This window comes from Tasmannia lanceolata, unplaced genomic scaffold (assembly GCF_043159265.1).
Source record: "Tasmannia lanceolata isolate RefF3 unplaced genomic scaffold, GAP_Taslan_0.1 ptg000001l, whole genome shotgun sequence".
Taxonomy (NCBI): domain Eukaryota; kingdom Viridiplantae; phylum Streptophyta; class Magnoliopsida; order Canellales; family Winteraceae; genus Tasmannia; species Tasmannia lanceolata.
The window spans coordinates 1,281,494-1,299,094 of NW_027518678.1; the positions used below are offsets into that span (position 1 = coordinate 1,281,494).

General features: G+C 41.0%; 1 protein-coding gene across 1 annotated transcript; it reads left to right on the forward strand.

The window, feature by feature from the left end:
* Nucleotides 1-2,152: 2,152 nt before the first annotated feature.
* LOC143879393 (uncharacterized) lies at nucleotides 2,153-12,138 on the forward strand. The gene is made up of 7 exons (XM_077382141.1): nucleotides 2,153-2,507; nucleotides 6,643-8,581; nucleotides 9,149-9,393; nucleotides 9,610-9,794; nucleotides 9,891-10,194; nucleotides 11,887-11,954; nucleotides 12,100-12,138. The coding sequence occupies exons 2-7, from the start codon at nucleotides 6,813-6,815 to the stop codon at nucleotides 12,136-12,138; spliced, it is 2,610 nt and encodes an 869-aa protein (XP_077238256.1). The 5' UTR covers nucleotides 2,153-2,507; nucleotides 6,643-6,812.
* The last annotated feature ends 5,463 nt before the right edge of the window (nucleotides 12,139-17,601 follow it).

A 17,601-nucleotide genomic window follows, 5' to 3' on the forward strand; every position in this document is an offset into this window, starting at 1 on the left:
GTTATGATGTAAATAGTTAGACTCGCGCTTTGGTTTAGCAATTTACTGACCTACCTCCGATTGATTGACCATAACTCACTCAATTGAACTCGTAATTCATTGAAATTAGTTTTATTCCGAAGGAATCGAAGTTTAGTTTAAAACGAAAGAAACGGAGATGAAAAACTCCAAGTATTATGAGAGTTATGATGGAAATAGTTAGACTCGCGCTTTGGTTTAGCAATTTACTGACCTACCTCCGATTGATTAACCATAACTCACTCAATTTAACTCGTAATTCATTGAAATTAGTTTCATTTCGAAGGAATCGAAGTGTAGTTTAAAACGAAAGAAACGGAGATGAAAAACTCCAAGTAATTTGAGAGTTATGATGGAAATAGTTAGACTCGCGCTTTGGTTTAGCAATTTACTGACCTACCTCCGATTGATTGACCATAACTCACTCAATTGAACTCGTAATTCATTGAAATTAGTTCCATTTCGAAGGAATCGAAGTGTAGTTTAAAACGAAAGAAACGGAGATGAAAATTTCCAAGTATTTTGAGAGTTATGATGGAAATAGTTAGACTCGCGCTTTGGTTTAGCAATTTACTGACCTACCTCCGATTGATTAACCATAACTCACTCAATTTAACTCGTAATTCATTGAAATTAGTTTAATTTTGAGGGAATCAAAGTGTAGTTTGAAACGAAAGAAACGGAGATGAAAAACTCCAAGTATTTTGAGAGTTATGATGGAAATAGTTAGACTCGCGCTTTGGTTTAGCAATTTACTGACATACCTCCGATTGATTAACCATAACTCACTCAATTTTACTCGTAATTCATTGAAATTAGTTCCATTTCGAAGGAATCAAAGTGTAGTTTAAAACGAAAGAAACAGAGATGAAAAACTCCAAGTATTTTGAGAGTTATGATGAAAATAGTTAGACTCGCGCTTTGGTTTAGCAATTTACTGACCTACCTCCGATTGATTGACCATAACTCACTAAATTTAACTCGTAATTCATTGAAATTAGTTTCATTTCGAAGGAATCAAAGTGTAGTTTAAAACGAAAGAAACGGAGATGAAAAATATCAAGTATTTTAAGAGTTATGATGAAAATAGTTAGACTCGCGCTTTGGTTTAGCAATTTACTGACCTACCTCCGATTGATTGACCATAACTCACTCAATTTTACTCGTAATTCATTGAAATTAGTTCAATTTCGAATGAATCGAAGTGTAGTTTAAAACGAAAGAAACAGAGATGAAAAACTCCAAGTATTTTGAGAGTTATGTTGGAAATAGTTACACTCGCGCTTTGGTTAAGCAATTTACTGACATACGTCCGATTGATTGACCATAACTTACTCAATTTAACTCGTAATTCATTGAAATTAGTTCCATTTCGAAGTAATCGAAGTGTAGTTTAAAACGAAAGAAACGGAGATGAAAAACTCCAAGTATTTTGAGAGTTATGATGGAAGTGGTTAGACTCGCGCTTTGGTTTAGCAATTTACTGACCTACTGTAGACACCCCATTTTGACCGGACCCAAGTTCGCTATGCTTGGACGTGTAGACACCCCATTTTGCTCTGCCTTAAGAAATTAGGGTTTTTCCATCGGTTTTCCAATGTCTTTCCTTTCCGCGTCCGTTTGTTACATTTCTAAATATTTTTGGTCGTTTCCGCCATGTTTCGTATTTTTCTGTTGAATATTGAGAAGGGTTATTCATGAGAATCCGAGCAAAAGAGAATGTGGGACCCACTGGTGTGGGACCCGTTTGTGTGGGACCCGCTAGTGTGGGACCCGTTTGTGTGGGACCCGCTGATATGGGACCCGCTGGTGTGGGACCCGTTTGTGTGGGACCTGCTTGTGTGGGACCCGCTGATGTGGGACCCGCTTGTGCGGAACCCACAAAGTGGGACTCACCATTAGCATGACTTAACTTTCTCTACCATTTCCACTAACTTCATTTTTCCCTTTAAAATAACATCATTATCTCCATTACCATTATATATTCCATTATCCCCACCACCATTCCCACCATTACCATTATATATTCCATTATTCCCACCACCATTCCCACCATTACCATTATATATTCCATTATCCCCACCACCATTCCCACCATTACCATTATATATTCCATTATCCCCACCACCATTCCCACCATTACCATTATATATTCCATTATTCCCACCACCATTCCCACCATTACCATTATATATTCCATTATTCTCCACCACACCCACCATTCTCATTATTTATTTCCACCTCTCCACTAAGTTTTTCACTATATAAAGAGAGGTGATGAGGAGAAAAAAAAGGAGGAGAGAAGGAAGAGGGGAGAAAAAAAAAGAAGAGAAAAAAAAAGAGGAGAAGGAAAAAAAAAGAAGAGAAAAAAAAAAGAGAGAAAGAGAGAGAGGAAAATATAAAAACAAAGAAGGAAGCGGAGCGGATCGCACGTCGGCCGGATTTTTGGATTTCTTCGGCTCTTGGATTCGGCGAGGAACTCATCACAGGTAGGTACACTGTTTTCAGAATTTTTTAGAATTATTTGGTATATTTTCGGATTTTTGCATGATTTTTAACAAAGAAAACTAAAAGATATACTAAACAGATTCCACAAATAATGAAATTTCGTGGGAAAATAATATGATAATGATACATTCTACCATGAATTTGTGAGAATTTTTGGATTTTGTTTGGTATATTATTTTATGCATTCTTTGAAAATTATCAGATTTTGGGAGAATTGTTACTGATGTCAAATCACAGATACAATTCTCCAAATTTTTACAGTAGTCTTAAATTCTATACTTCTTGCTTCTGTAAAATTTTCAAGTGATTTTGATCTTGTTTCATATGAGCTGTAGTGTTAATTCATAATCTGGTTTGAAATTTAAAAAATCCGAAACTGATAGTAAATAGTTTTCTAAATTCATGTAAATCTTACAGCATGCTATTTTCACTTATATCTTACTAATGTAGAAATTTCATGGAATTTAGATTTCTATTTCTAGTAGTTTCTGTGTTATTTTTGCAATCTGGTCTTATTGTTGTTAAATCAAAATTAAATATGAGCTTAATGTACAAATCCACAAAATTCATCCCGTAAGCTGCATGGATACCCATCTTACTGCTGTAGAAATTTTGATTCATTTCGAATTCGTTTGCTACAGTTTCACTTGTAAAAACACTCATATGTTTAAAATTGATAAAATCCATTGAAAATCCGAAATTAATTGAAAATCATCTGAAAATTTCTAAAGAACCTTAAATCTCTGTCACATGTTAACTCATTAATCCATTGAAACAGAAATCTTAGGGTCTTTAGATTTCCCTCGAAAAATGGCCAGTGCATCCATAATCGTATCCCAATTGCAACCAATCTTTGACAATTTAGATATTTAAGCTATAACATGTTATTGGCTCCGAGGTTACTGTCCACGGAAATCCTGAGATCTGCCAGGCAATAAGATGCTATAACCTAAGTATTAAATTGCGCAAGGAAAGAGCGCATGATTCCCTCCCTTGGATGCCATTCTGGGCCGAAATTGGTGTACCCATAGGAGGCATGCTTTGCCTCATATAAAAGTCTTTGACTCATTTGTTTGTGTGATGTTGTTGTCAGTGAGTCTTTGACTTGTGTTTCCATCTCTTTTAGGGAGTCTTTGACTCGTCTATCCTTTAGTTGTTATCAGTGGAGTCTTTGACTCGTTTTTCCACCGCTATTAGAGAGTCATTGACTCATTTGCTCATTTGTACCCTTCTTTAATATTTTTAGTTAGGAGTTTCTCCTTTAGAGTTGTTGATTACTTCGCTTTAATTAGAGGCTAACTCAGTCTTATTAGAGCTTTGCTTGCTTGGGATCTTGGATCATTTTCTCTCTTCTTGGGACGCTATCTTTCTTGTTATGGTTCGTCTCTTTGAGACGTTAGTTGTTTGTTCGGGGTTTCCCCTTTTGGATTTAGGGCTTTGCCCTAGTTTGTGGTTGTTCTTGCGTGTTCCCTTTAAGATTGAAAACATCTAAAGGTCCTGAGCATTGGAAAAGCTTTAAAATCCAAAAACATTAGAAATTTAAAACTCAAAAACATTTGAAAACTTTAAAAATATCAAAAACATTTGAAAATATAAAAAAACCTTAAAAAATCTGAAGTGTGAGTGTTTCTTTTAGAAGCGTAGTTTGAGAGTTCGTTTTCGAACTACGTTGGCTTGATCCTCTTCCGAGGTACGTAGTGCAGCTTGGGATTTATATCCCAAGTCCAGCCAAACCTTTTTTGTAAATAATATCTTAAACTTTCTTCAAAAACCTTTAAAATCTTATTTTCAAAAGATCTTCCTCTAGAGTTAGGAGTTTCTCCTAGATAGAGAGTTTTAGAGTTAGGGTTTTTCTTTTGATAGGTAGTTTGATTGTTTGTTTGTTGTGTGCTTGTTTTTAGAGTTAGGGGTCTGTCCTAGAGTTATAGGAGCGCCTCCGTCCGGTCAGTCGGCGATCCATATCGCCGAGTGATGACTAGAGTAGGATACGCTAGTCCACCCTTGGTTTTCCTTAGGAAATACAGCCTAGTCACACATAGGTTGTAAGAACCACCTGCATTAGCTTAGGGCTAATCTGCATTTAGTTAGGGCATATAGGGTGTCATAAAATCCACAATTCACTGAAATTTAAATAATCGTACAAGAAACTTTAATAACCGGTTCGGTCTTTTAGATCGAGTCTAGGATAGAAGTCTAGGTGTCTTAGGCATCCTAGCTTAGAATAGGCGCGAAGAACTACGTTGCCTTGATTCTCGTGGAGGCGGGGATACGTAGGCTTCTTTGGATGAATACCAGATCATCTGAGGACTCGGGCTAATCACTTTTAAAACTGTTGAAACAATCAAATCACTTAGGATTTTCCATGAAATTAGAATTTTAGGAGAACTTTCACTTAGATTGAATCCAAACCAATTAAGAAATCAAGATACACATTTAGGATTCACATTGAAATTAGATCATAGGATGCATGTCACATAGATAGCACATTAACAGAGAGTTGAATGAGCCATTAAAAATGAATTTAAAAGAGTTAACTTTTGGAATTGAAGACCGATTATCGGGCAGGAATGGTGCATGTGGTGGATAAATCCCCATACCTTCCGTTCTTGTAACCAGGTAGCGAGTCTAGATTTCTGGTTAATTATGGGTCCTAGATCCCACATCTAGGTGGCGACTCTGTCAGTCTCTTTTGTGTGGAATTCGGATTGCCTTAGTGATCCCAAGTTCACATAAAAGATGAATTAAAATTAATAATAAAAGGCACACGCCAATCGCGTGGGTACGAGAGACCAAGAGATAGTGCGTGGCGGCTCTCGCGCCACCACCCCTCTCGCGGGATCGGGTCCCACAGACTGGCGACTCTGCTGGGGAAACCCCTAACTTCATTACAATTCCAAAGGATAACTCATTTGAATCTATTTCAACTGGCTCATGAAAACTCTATCTCTTTTATGCTTGTTAGATTAGTTTGTATGCTTTATTTTCTCATCACATTTACTCAAACTTAATCTAACAAAACCTGAAGGCATCATAGATTGCGCGAACTTATTGCACACACTTACATCACTTTCATCTAAACCCCTGCATCTCACATGCACACACGTCCTATTTTAGGAACCCGGAGTGTTATCTAGCATGGTTGACTGGGATTTCATCACCTGGTGCCTCTGTGCTAGAGAAGCATTCCACCCTTAGCCTAGTACCTTTATGGTACGTAAACGGATCTCTTGTTCACGTACTGATACGCCGGACACTGGTACAGTATATCGAACATGGATTCGCGCTAAGGGAACTCTTGGCCTTACCCCTAGATTAACCCACACATGCATGTAGTATACGAACACATGTGCATCACGTGTGTGAGCCTAGTTTAGGATATCTTACCCAATTGTGTGTGTGAGCCTAGTTTAGGATATCCTACCCATTTGTGTCTAGATTAGGCCGTAGTCCATCTTTCAATGGCTACGATCGGTCCTAGGTACACAAACAAAGTCATGAGTCGAGATCCTCTCTCCACTCCGCTAGATTAGGGTTAGGGTTGATGCCTTCAGGTAACACTGATAAAATGTGCGAAAATTAAAAAACTTTTCCTTTGGGGTTAGGATGTAAATCCCATTCATTTCCAAAGATCTCATAGGATTAGTCATTCATGATCCATCTGTTGAAAGCAATCTTATGCTATCTCATCTCATCTTGATCTCATCTTGTTGTTGATATCCATCATTCAGATTTTAGATCTGGTCCTTGACCCGACTTTTGTCATTCTTATGGCCATGGTCTATTATCTGAGCCATTGATTTTTCATTGATCAATGTTTACCTATCATATATCTTTTACCTCTGGATCATATCGAAATCATTGATGAAAAAGTTTGATCTCACCTGTATTCTTTGAGTGCATGATCGTTGCTGAGATCGAAACTTATTTTGATTAGGGATGTTTATCGTTCCTGACTCTTTCATTCCCAAAAGAAGAACGGTTATACCCTTAAGGAATAGATTGAGGATTCTTTCCAAATTAACATACCCGTTGATGTATTTCAAGATTACTCTTTTCTCTATTTGTTCAGAATCTTTATCTCATGATTATTGATCTAGTATGTTAACTTCCAATCAGGATTCTGAAAGATAGCAACCATCGCTTCAAAAAAGGGCACCCAAGCTAAACCTACCTGGTCTAGACCTACCTCAATATCTAGACTTGTTCGTCACTTTGATCCCACTGTGTCACCAACAGCACCTTTACCATCTTCACCAGAGTTGTCAGGTTCTTTTGAAGTCAACCAAATGGCTAATGATCCAGTGGACCCCATGATAACTATACAGGAAATGTTGAGAAATATGTGTCGAGATATAGCAGGGTTGAAAGATGAGGTGACTCATCTAAAAGACCAGAGTACTCAAAAGGTCTCTACTTCTAAAGATCCCGCCATTCAGCCTCCTCCGGCCACATCTCCTAACCTCACCAGACCAGTCATCTCTCCCGTAGAGATCGATCTAAAAGATGAGCAATATGCTGGGGAATACTTTGTCCCTCCGGTTAACAAGGAGAATGAGTTGTTCGATAAGTATGAGAAGATGGCTCGTGACATTGAGAGCATGAAGGTTCAAGCGTCCAAGGGATTCGATATTTCTGAATTTCTGATGTCCCCTAATGCCATATTCCCGCCTAAGTTCAAGGCACCAGACTATGACAAATATGATGGAACTGGGTGTCCGAGAAACCACGTCAGATGGTTCATCACTCTTTCCCAGCAGCATGGCTTAAGTCGAGAGCAGATGGCTCATTTGTTTCCTATGTCTCTTATAGGGGTAGCCAAAAGATGGTTTTTGAGGTTGAAACCAGAAGAGATTAGGACATTAGAAGAAATCTCTAACCGATTCGTAGAACAATTCTCCATGGAGGAAGGGATCGAGGTCACTAAAAGAGATCTGAAGCTGTTGAAGCAGAATCCTCAGGAGACATTCACATCTTTCATTAGGCGCTGGAGGCGCAAGTCTGCCCAACTGAGCCATAGAATGTCAGAGGAAGACCAGATAAAGTTGGTCCTCAAGAGCTTGTCCCCGCAGTACTTTCACTTCATGGCGCCGCAGCACTATCAGAATTTCGATCATTTGATTAAGACCGGCACCCAGATCGAGGATGCTATTGCTAAGGGCCTCCGAGCCAAAACGCTATCTGATGTCCGAGAGGGGAAGAGGCCTATGATCCAACCGAAGGAAGTACAAGCAGTCAGTTATACCAGACCAGTGGCCAAGCCTGTTGATGAAGTTGTTAGACCAATGGTGACGAAGCAGTTCAGGCAGTTTGACCCATTACCATTTCCACTGCCCATGATACTTAAGAAGTTGATCAGAGACAAGAAGATCAGACTTCCGGATGTCAAACCTGTACCTAATCCGCTGCCCGGAAACTGGAGAAGGGATCAATACTGTGAATATCACAGGGGCCCGGGACACATGACTGAGAACTGTTTGGCCTTGAAGCACGCGATTCAGAACATGATCGATAAAGATGAGCTTGCAGTTGAAAGGCCGAATATCACTCAGAATCCTCTCCCCAACCACCGTGCTGTTGCTCCTCCCACTACAAACGCTATCTTTGTAGATGAGCCCATCCTTGATCCCTCTGCTCTCATTTGCGCTATTACATCTGATAAAACATATGTTTTGAACTTTGACGATGAAGAGCTCAGAGAATTCAGAGAAAAAGAACCTTATGTGCTGTCGTTTGACGATGCTGAACTCGCTGAGTCATCTTCAGCCCAGTCATATGCGCTTCAGAATGTTGGTCTGAAAGAAGCAAAGGAAGCCACCTATGTTCTAAGGATGGAGGACTTTGAAGAGGATGTCAGTAATGCACCTTATGTTTTCAGAACGGACGAAGACGAACTGCTATTGCTGGATGATCAGTGTAACGAGATGCGTCACATGACCCGAGGTGGGCGAGTGTTCAAACCACCAGAATTGAGTGTAGAAAACCCGGCAGGGGTTGCAAGAAACTCAGAAAATCAGAGGCAGAATAAAGTGAGCGCAGACGAAGAAGATGAGAGCCTGTTAAAGCAGCTGAAGAAGACTCAGGCTAATATCTCGGTATGGGGTTTACTAATGGCCTCATCGAAGCACAGAAAGCTAGTCCTTCAAGAGCTTAATGCAGCACAAGTTTCTGTTAATACCTCACCTGACGAGCTTGTCAGTCTCGTAGCCATGGCCAGAGCTGCGAAAACATTGTCATTCGCTGATGACGATTTACCTCCTGAGGGCCGAGACCATACTAAGCCTCTTAAAATCACAGTCTTCTGTAACAAGAAGAAGGTGCCAGAGGTGTTGGTTGACAACGGCTCTGCACTGAATGTTTGCCCATTAAGCACCGCAGCAACCCTGGGGTTCAGTCCTGAGAATTTTATTCCATCCGAGCAGGGTATTCTAGCATATGATGGCACTCGCCGAGATGTAATCGGGACTTTGGTCACTGAGATACAGATTGGCGGAGAAGACTTTGAGGTAGAATTTCAAGTCTTAGATATTAAGGCTTCATTCTTACTGTTGCTTGGCCGTCCTTGGATGCACAAGGTCGGGGTTGTTCCGTCTACTCTCCACCAAAAACTGAAGTTCATTCGCAGGAACAGAGTGATAACAGTAAAGGGGGATCCTGATCTCGAGATAGGGCAGATCACTCCGGACATAACTGGGGAAAGATCCAAAGATGTCAATTTGACGGGGTTTTCACTAGAGGTAACTACGATCACTTTCAAAGAGGCTTTGAATGAGGAAATTTGTTTCCTGACCAGTACGAATTCGAATGTCATCAGAATGATTCGCCGACAGGGCTATATGCCAGGCGCCGGGTTAGGCAAATATCATCAAGGTTTGACCGAGTTTCCTGTGTTCAAAACATTCAATGGTTTGTTCGGACTGGGTTACAAGCCTACAAAGAAGGAAATTGTAGAGATGAAGCAGTTGATGCTGAAATGGGCAGAAAACCGTCGTCGGGGCTTGGGGCTACCAATGGCACCCATTGATTTGAAAATGAACGGTCGATTCCGAAAAGAAGGCGCAGCCTTTCCTTTCTGTGGCTTTGCAGAGTTTTGGTTGGATGAGAGCACAGGTCAGATGCTTCCGGGGTTTGAGATTTTCTTCGATCTTGAGCTAGAAGATGAGCCAGTGGGTATGCAGATTGTAGAGACAGAGTCTGAGGCTGATTGGACAGAGCACATAGAGCCGAGTCTTCTGAATTCACTTTTCCAAGAAGGGTCACAGACTGTGGCCGTGATTGGCAGGAGCCCGCTGATACTTGACCCAACTCGTCTTATCACCCCGGCTGAGGAACCTCTGACTAACTGGACTTCTCAAGTCCTACCCCAGGTTATTTTCCAGTACAAACGAATCCCTTCAGAAGAGTCAGTCGTCCATAAATACGTGTCAGTCTCCGGGTTTGATTCAGAGTCTATATCTTCTAATGAGTCTTTTGATGCAGGTACCATAGAGGACCATTCACCTGAGATCGGCGACGTTTCTTCCTTTTCAAGCGAGATTGAGTTGGAGTCTGTTCATAATAAAGCATCTGTTGCTGTTTCCTTTTATAGTTCTGAGTCAGTTGACGCAGGTGTCAACATTTCCATCGAGTCTGTAAAAATGAGTCCAAAGTTCATTGTACCCCCCGATGAGGGTAATTCGTCTGTTGATGTATATGATTCAAATTCCAATGAAATGAAGGATTCTTCTTTTGAGTACATTCCTGTCTCTATTTCATCTGCTGAATCTGCTATAAAATCTGATAATCTTAATAATAACAATCAAGACTCCCCCTCTGATGAGGATGCCGACAAAACTCCCCCTGAAATCAGACATATGATCCAACAGGAGGAGAGTCGCCGAGCAAAACCACTTGATGAGGAAGTTGAAACTGTGAATATTGGTGATGAAACCTCAATTAAGGAAATAAAGATTGGCAAAACTTTATCCCCTGAAGAACGCGAGGAATTGATCACCCTGCTTAAAGAGTTCAAAGAAGTTTTTGCTTGGTCTTACGATGATATGCCAGGATTAAGTGAGGAAATCGTCCAGCACAGATTACCCTTAATCCTTGGTGCTAAGCCAAAGAAGCAAAAACTCCGAAAGCTCAAAACAGAATGGGAGTTGAAAGTCTATGAAGAAGTGAAGAAATTGTTAGAAGTAAAATTCATCCAGGTGGTGGAATATCCTGAATGGCTCGCTAACATAGTACCGGTGCCCAAAAAGGACGGGAAAGTCAGAATGTGTGTTGATTTTAGAGATTTAAATAAAGCAAGTCCTAAAGATGACTTTCCTCTTCCAAGCATTGATCTCCTGGTGGATAACACTGCTGGGCATGCTCTTTTATCCTTTATGGATGGATTCTCAGGGTACAATCAGATTAAAATGGCACCTGAAGACATGTTGAAGACAGCGTTCATCACTCAGTGGGGTACATATTGCTACAGAGTGATGCCGTTTGGCTTGAAAAATGCTGGTGCTACATATCAGAGAGCCGCCACGACTCTTCTTCATGATATGATTCACAAAGAGGTTGAAGTTTACGTTGATGACATGATCGTAAAGGGGAAGACTCGGCCTGAGCACACTGTTGCCCTGAGAAAGTTTTTTGAGCGGATCAGGAAGTATCAGCTTCGTCTGAACCCGAGTAAATGTGTATTTGGCGTTACGTCAGGGAAACTCTTGGGGTTTATGGTCAGCGAAAGAGGGATCGAAGTGGACCCGCAAAAGATCAAGGCGATTCAAGAAATGCAGCCGCCGACGACAGAAAGGCAGATCCGAGGTTTCCTTGGCAAAGTTCAGTATCTGAGACGGTTCATAGCACATCTGACGATGACGTGTGAACCCATTTTCAAGCTTCTGAAGAAGAATTCCTCGAAGAAGTGGAATGAAGAGTGTCAGGAGGCTTTTGAAAAGGTTAAGCAATGCCTATCCTTGCCCCCTGTTCTTTCACCAGTTATTCCAGGCCAGCCGTTGCTGTTGTACTTATCTATCACGGATACAGCGATGGGTTGCATGCTTGCTCAGCAGGATCTTGAGTCTAAGAAAGAAAGACCCATTTACTACATCAGCAAGAAGATGCTAGAGTATGAATTAAAATACACTGTTTTGGAGAAGACTTGTCTCGCATTAGTTTGGGCAACCCAGAGGCTTAGACATTATTTGCTTTCAAACAAGGTTCTTCTGCTTTCACGAATGGACCCTCTAAAGTACTTGTTTGAGAAACCTGCCCTTACAGGAAGGACTGCAAGGTGGTTATTGTTATTGTCTGAGTTCGACATCAGTTATGTCACTCAGAAATCAGTTAAGGGGCGGGTTATAGCTGAACAATTGGCCGATGCTCCAGTTGAGGAGAATGCTGTTCTAAGAGCCGAATTCCCTGATGAAGAAATTATGGATATCGAAGAAGAAGAGGTTCTCAGTACCAAGTGGTTAATGTACTTTGATGGAGCCGTAAACAGTCGTGGGCAAGGAGTAGGTGCAGTCTTGGTCTCTCCGAAGAAAGAATACATTCCTATCCCCATCAAGTTGCAGTTCGAGTGCACCAACAACATGGCAGAGTACGAAGCCTGTATTGCCGGACTTGAAGCAGCCTTAGCATTGCAGATTCAAGATATTGATGTGTTCGGGGATTCCATCCTGATCATTTACCAGATTAATGGGCAATGGAAAACTCGAGAAGATAGATTGATCCCTTATAATATGTATTTGGAATCTCTAGTCCAAAAATTCAAGAGCGTCACATTTACTCACTTATCAAGGACCAGAAATCATTTTGCTGATGCTTTGGCCACTTTGGCCTCGATGTTAGATATCTCCGCTACAATGGAAGTTCAACCGTTAGCCATCAGACTGCAATGGGCCCCTGCGCACGTAAATGCTATAGAGATTTCAGCTAGATGTCCAGATGGGAAGCCTTGGTACACAGATATCAGAAACCTCATTTCAGGCAAGGGTCATCCTCCGGAAGCTTCAAGCAAGGAAAGGAAAACTCTCCAGAAGTTATCTGCGAATTTCATCATTTGCGGTGGAGAGCTATATAGAAGGTCATTTGATGGCATACAACTCCTTTGTGTTGATGAAGATAAAGCTGCAGAACTTATTGAGCAGACTCATGAGGGTGTTTGTGGACCTCATATGAACGGGAAGATGCTATCTAGAAAGATCCTTAGACTTGGATTCTATTGGCCTACAATGGAAACAGACTGCTTCGCATTTGTAAGAAAATGCCATAAGTGTCAAGTCTATGCGAATCTTATTCATGTTCCTCCTTCGGAGTTGCACTCCCTGACTTCGCCGTGGCCGTTTTCGGTATGGGGAATACTGCTTCGCATTTGTAAGAAAATGCCATAAGTGTCAAGTCTATGCGAATCTTATTCATGTTCCTCCTTCGGAGTTGCACTCCCTGACTTCGCCGTGGCCGTTTTCGGTATGGGGAATAGACATCATTGGGAAGATTTATCCGAGATCCTCGAGCGGACATGAGTACATTCTGGTGGCTATTGATTATTTCACAAAGTGGATAGAGGCTGCATCTTATGCTTCCATCACTTCGAACACAGTTGCGAAGTTCATCCGTACCAATATAATTTGCAGATACGGAGTACCTCACGAGTTGATTTCAGATAATGGATCACATTTCAAGAAAGAAGTGTTACACCTGTGTGAAGAGTTCAGGATAAGGCATCACAAGTCGTCTCCTTACAGGCCGCAGACGAATGGGGCCGTTGAAGCAGCAAATAAGAACATCAAAGTCATTATCAGTAAGATGACTGAGACATATAAGGACTGGTCGAACAAACTTCCTTATGCCTTATGGGCTTATAGAACATCGATCAGGTCTTCAACAGGCGTGACTCCGTATTCTTTGGTGTACGGAATGGAGGCTGTTCTCCCTGTTGAGTTAAGAATCCCCTCTTTGAGAGTGATGGTGGAGGCCGATCTGCCAGAGTCAGAATGGGCGAAGGCCAGACACAATGAGCTACAGATGATAGATGAGAAGAGGCTGAGAGCCTTATATCATATCCAAGGATATCAGAGACGGATTGAGAGAGCTTTCAATAAGAAGGTTCGTGTCCGAGATTTGAAGCCTGGAGATCTTGTATTGAAGTCCTACAGGGCACCGGTATTTGACCCAAGAGGAAAGTTCAGGCCAAACTGGTCTGGTCCTTACATTGTTGATGAAGTCCTGCCTGGAAAAGCCGTAAGACTGCTCAATGAAAATGGAGAAAAATTAAATGAACCTACAAACCTGGATCAATTAAAAAAATATTATGCTTAAGTACACCAGGAGGCCATCCTTGGACGATTTGAGCTTCAAGCCAATACCCAAATGTTTTAAACTATTTGCAAACCCGTTGGGCCTAGAAAAAAATGAATAATGAAACCCCTTTCCGCTAAAAGAACCTGTGAGCCAAAAGCAAAATCAAAATTTCTTTGTTAAACTTAAACCAGGGGCATCTTTTATGACTTTCGTCATAAAAGATTTTAAACCCGAACTACGCGTAACCTGATTCCCAATTTCTTTAAGGATACGTAGGCAGTCTGGAGGATCCAGATTCGGTCCAGATACATGCAAACATACCAAAGTCTAACCGGTTTGAACCTAAGCCCACTCGAAAGTCCTTCTGGTGTACTCAGGCCCAAGTTTGTAGAGAAACAGAAAGAAAGAAAAATGATGGAGTCTTAGACCCGCTAGACTGAAAACCCGCAAGGGCGGTCTAGGCAAAAGTTAGGGTCATTCACCCGCTAAGCTGAAAACCCGAAAGGGCGGCTTAGGCAAAAATCAGGGTGCTGAGCCTGCTGGATGGAAAATCTGCAAGGGCAGACAGTCCAGGCAAAAATTAAGGCATATGGTCCGCCGAATCGAAAACCTGAAAAGGCGATTTGGTCATGGCAGTGACTTCATGGAGAGAGGACAAGGCTTTAAAAAGCCAGCTAAACTTTCGATTTTCTCTGGCACCTTCTCAAAGTCTAAGTAAGCACCATCAAGACTTCTTTTGGTACTCTTTGAGCCAGAGAAGTTGAAATCGAGCAATCTGAAGGGAGGATAACCATGGCAGAAATCCTGAAAAGAGGGTTGAAACACCTTTAAACACGGTATTCAAAAGACTCTAAGAGAGTGGCTTTTACCATTTTTTTTGTTTAAAAAAAAAAAAAAAAAAAAAACCCTATCAGACTAAGAAGCAGATTTCAGTCTATCTTGGTATTTGAGTCAGGTGTCCGTCAATGTCCTCGTTCGTTGTTTGTCAAAGTCTTTCCTTTGTCAAGTCGAGTTCAATTCTTCAGAGTCCTGTTCCTCCCCAAGCCGGGGTGGCAAAAAAAAAAAAAAAAAAAAAAGAGAGAGGAGGGAAAGCAGAACTCTCAGAGAAGCAGAGAATTTATGGCCCCTGTGAACAAGTGCAAAGCAGAGCAATTCAGAGGTTGATAGGCTTTCAGCCCAATTCCAGCATTAGCAGATGGTAGTGATGAAGCAGGATTTTGAGCAGAACCATGTTCTTGTATTTTTAAGAGCCTTATAAGCCCAAGTGTTCATCAGAAAAGTTTGTAACCCCAAGTGTACATTAATGAAAGCCTTTGGCCCATTTTTCTTGTGTTGCTCTCCAAATGAATTTTGTTATGGAAGTAATCATACTAGGGGCATCTTTTATGACTCACGTCATAAAAGATGTCAAATACACATTGATATTTGAAATGGACATTCTCCTCAAATAGAGACTAGAGAGTTTGAACACGCTCTTTTTGTTCAAGCTCTCCTGTCGAGTATTTGGCTCGTGTTGCTTTGGTAAAGCTTCAATCTCTAAAAATAAAAAATAAAATAAAAATAATAAAAAATAATAATAATAATAAGAATGACTCTTTGAGTGTGGCATTTGGGACTTTTTAAGTGTCCGCAGCGTGTCCCTACCTAACAAGTTGGGAGTCAGGCATACCTGCGAGGGGGTTTGTATGGATCCGTGTTGCATGACGGGCATACAAATCTGGATTTATATGGAACCGTGTTACACCACGGGCATATAAATCTGGGGTCTTATGAGATAATTTAGCAATTCCTTTGTTGATGTGAGACTCTTTGAGTAGTTGAGACCCTTCGAGTGTTACAGACTCTTCGGGTAGTTGAGACTCTTTGAGTATAAATGTTTTGGTGTATTTAAGACTCTTTGAGTAGTTGAGACCCTTTGAGTGTTACAGACTCTTCGGGTAGTTGAGACTCTTTGAGTATAAATGTTTTTGTATTGGTTTGAGACTCTTTGAGTAGTTGAGACCCTTTGAGTGTTACAGACTCTTCGGGTAGTTGAGACTCTTTGAGTATAAATATTTTCGTGTCGGTTTGAGACTCTTTGAGTAGTTAAGACCCTTTGAGTGTTACAGACTCTTCGGGTAGTTGAGACTTTTTGAGTATAAAGGTTTTTTGTGTGTATTTGAGACTCTTTGAGTAGTTGAGACCCTTTGAGTGTTACAGACTCTTCGGGTAGTTGAGACTCTTTGAGTATAAATGTTTTTGTGTTGATTTGAGACTCTTTGAGTAGTTGAGACCCTTTGAGTGTTATAGACTCTTCGGGTAGTTGAGACTCCTTGAGTATAAATGTTTTGTGTTGGTTTGAGACTCTTTGAGTAGTTGAGACCCTTTGAGTGTTACAGACTCTTCGGGTAGTTGAGACTCTTTGAGTATAAATAGTTTCTTTGATGTGTTTGAGACTCTTTGAGTAGTTGAGACCCTTTGAGTGTTACAGACTCTTCGGGTAGTTGAGGCTCTTTGAGTATAAAGGTTTCTCTATGTAGTTGAGACTCTTTCGAGTATAAAGGTTTTTGCATGTGTTTGAAGACTCTTTGAGTAGTTGAGACCCTTTGAGTGTTACAGACTCTTCGGGTGGTTGAGGCTCTTTGAGTATAAAGATTTCTATGTGTTTGAAGCTCTCTGAGTGTTTGATTTGAGACTCTATGAGTGTTACATACTCTTTGAGTAATTTGATTTGATATTCTTTGAAGGGTTGATTTACGTCTGCATCGATAGTGGTCTGCTTTCTTTGAGGTAATTTTATTGGGTTCGTTTTCTTAAAAGCTTTGTTTTAACAGAGTATGTTTGTGTTTGCTTTAATAGAGTCTTTGCGTATTGATTTAAACAGTTGAGTCATGAGTATTAGGGAGAGACTATCTCTTTGAGTTGTCGTTGCCGAGTTAAGAGTCGGTGAGAGGCTATCTCCCTATTGTTGGTAGAGTTTTATCTCTGTGAATATCGTTTTAAAACTAAAAACCCAAAAATTTGCTTTGCTTTCGGGTCAGTCAAAATGTGTCGTCTGTTCAGCTTTGCCATTCGCGTGTTACACACGCTTTGCCAAAGAGGGGCATCTGTAGACACCCCATTTTGACCGGACCCAAGTTCGCTATGCTTGGACGTGTAGACACCCCATTTTGCTCTGCCTTAAGAAATTAGGGTTTTTCCATCGGTTTTCCAATGTCTTTCCTTTCCGCGTCCGTTTGTTACATTTCTAAATATTTTTGGTCGTTTCCGCCATGTTTCGTATTTTTCTGTTGAATATTGAGAAGGGTTATTCATGAGAATCCGAGCAAAAGAGAATGTGGGACCCACTGGTGTGGGACCCGTTTGTGTGGGACCCGCTAGTGTGGGACCCGTTTGTGTGGGACCCGCTGATATGGGACCCGCTGGTGTGGGACCCGTTTGTGTGGGACCTGCTTGTGTGGGACCCGCTGATGTGGGACCCGCTTGTGCGGAACCCACAAAGTGGGACTCACCATTAGCATGACTTAACTTTCTCTACCATTTCCACTAACTTCATTTTTCCCTTTAAAATAACATCATTATCTCCATTACCATTATATATTCCATTATCCCCACCACCATTCCCACCATTACCATTATATATTCCATTATTCCCACCACCATTCCCACCATTACCATTATATATTCCATTATCCCCACCACCATTCCCACCATTACCATTATATATTCCATTATCCCCACCACCATTCCCACCATTACCATTATATATTCCATTATTCCCACCACCATTCCCACCATTACCATTATATATTCCATTAT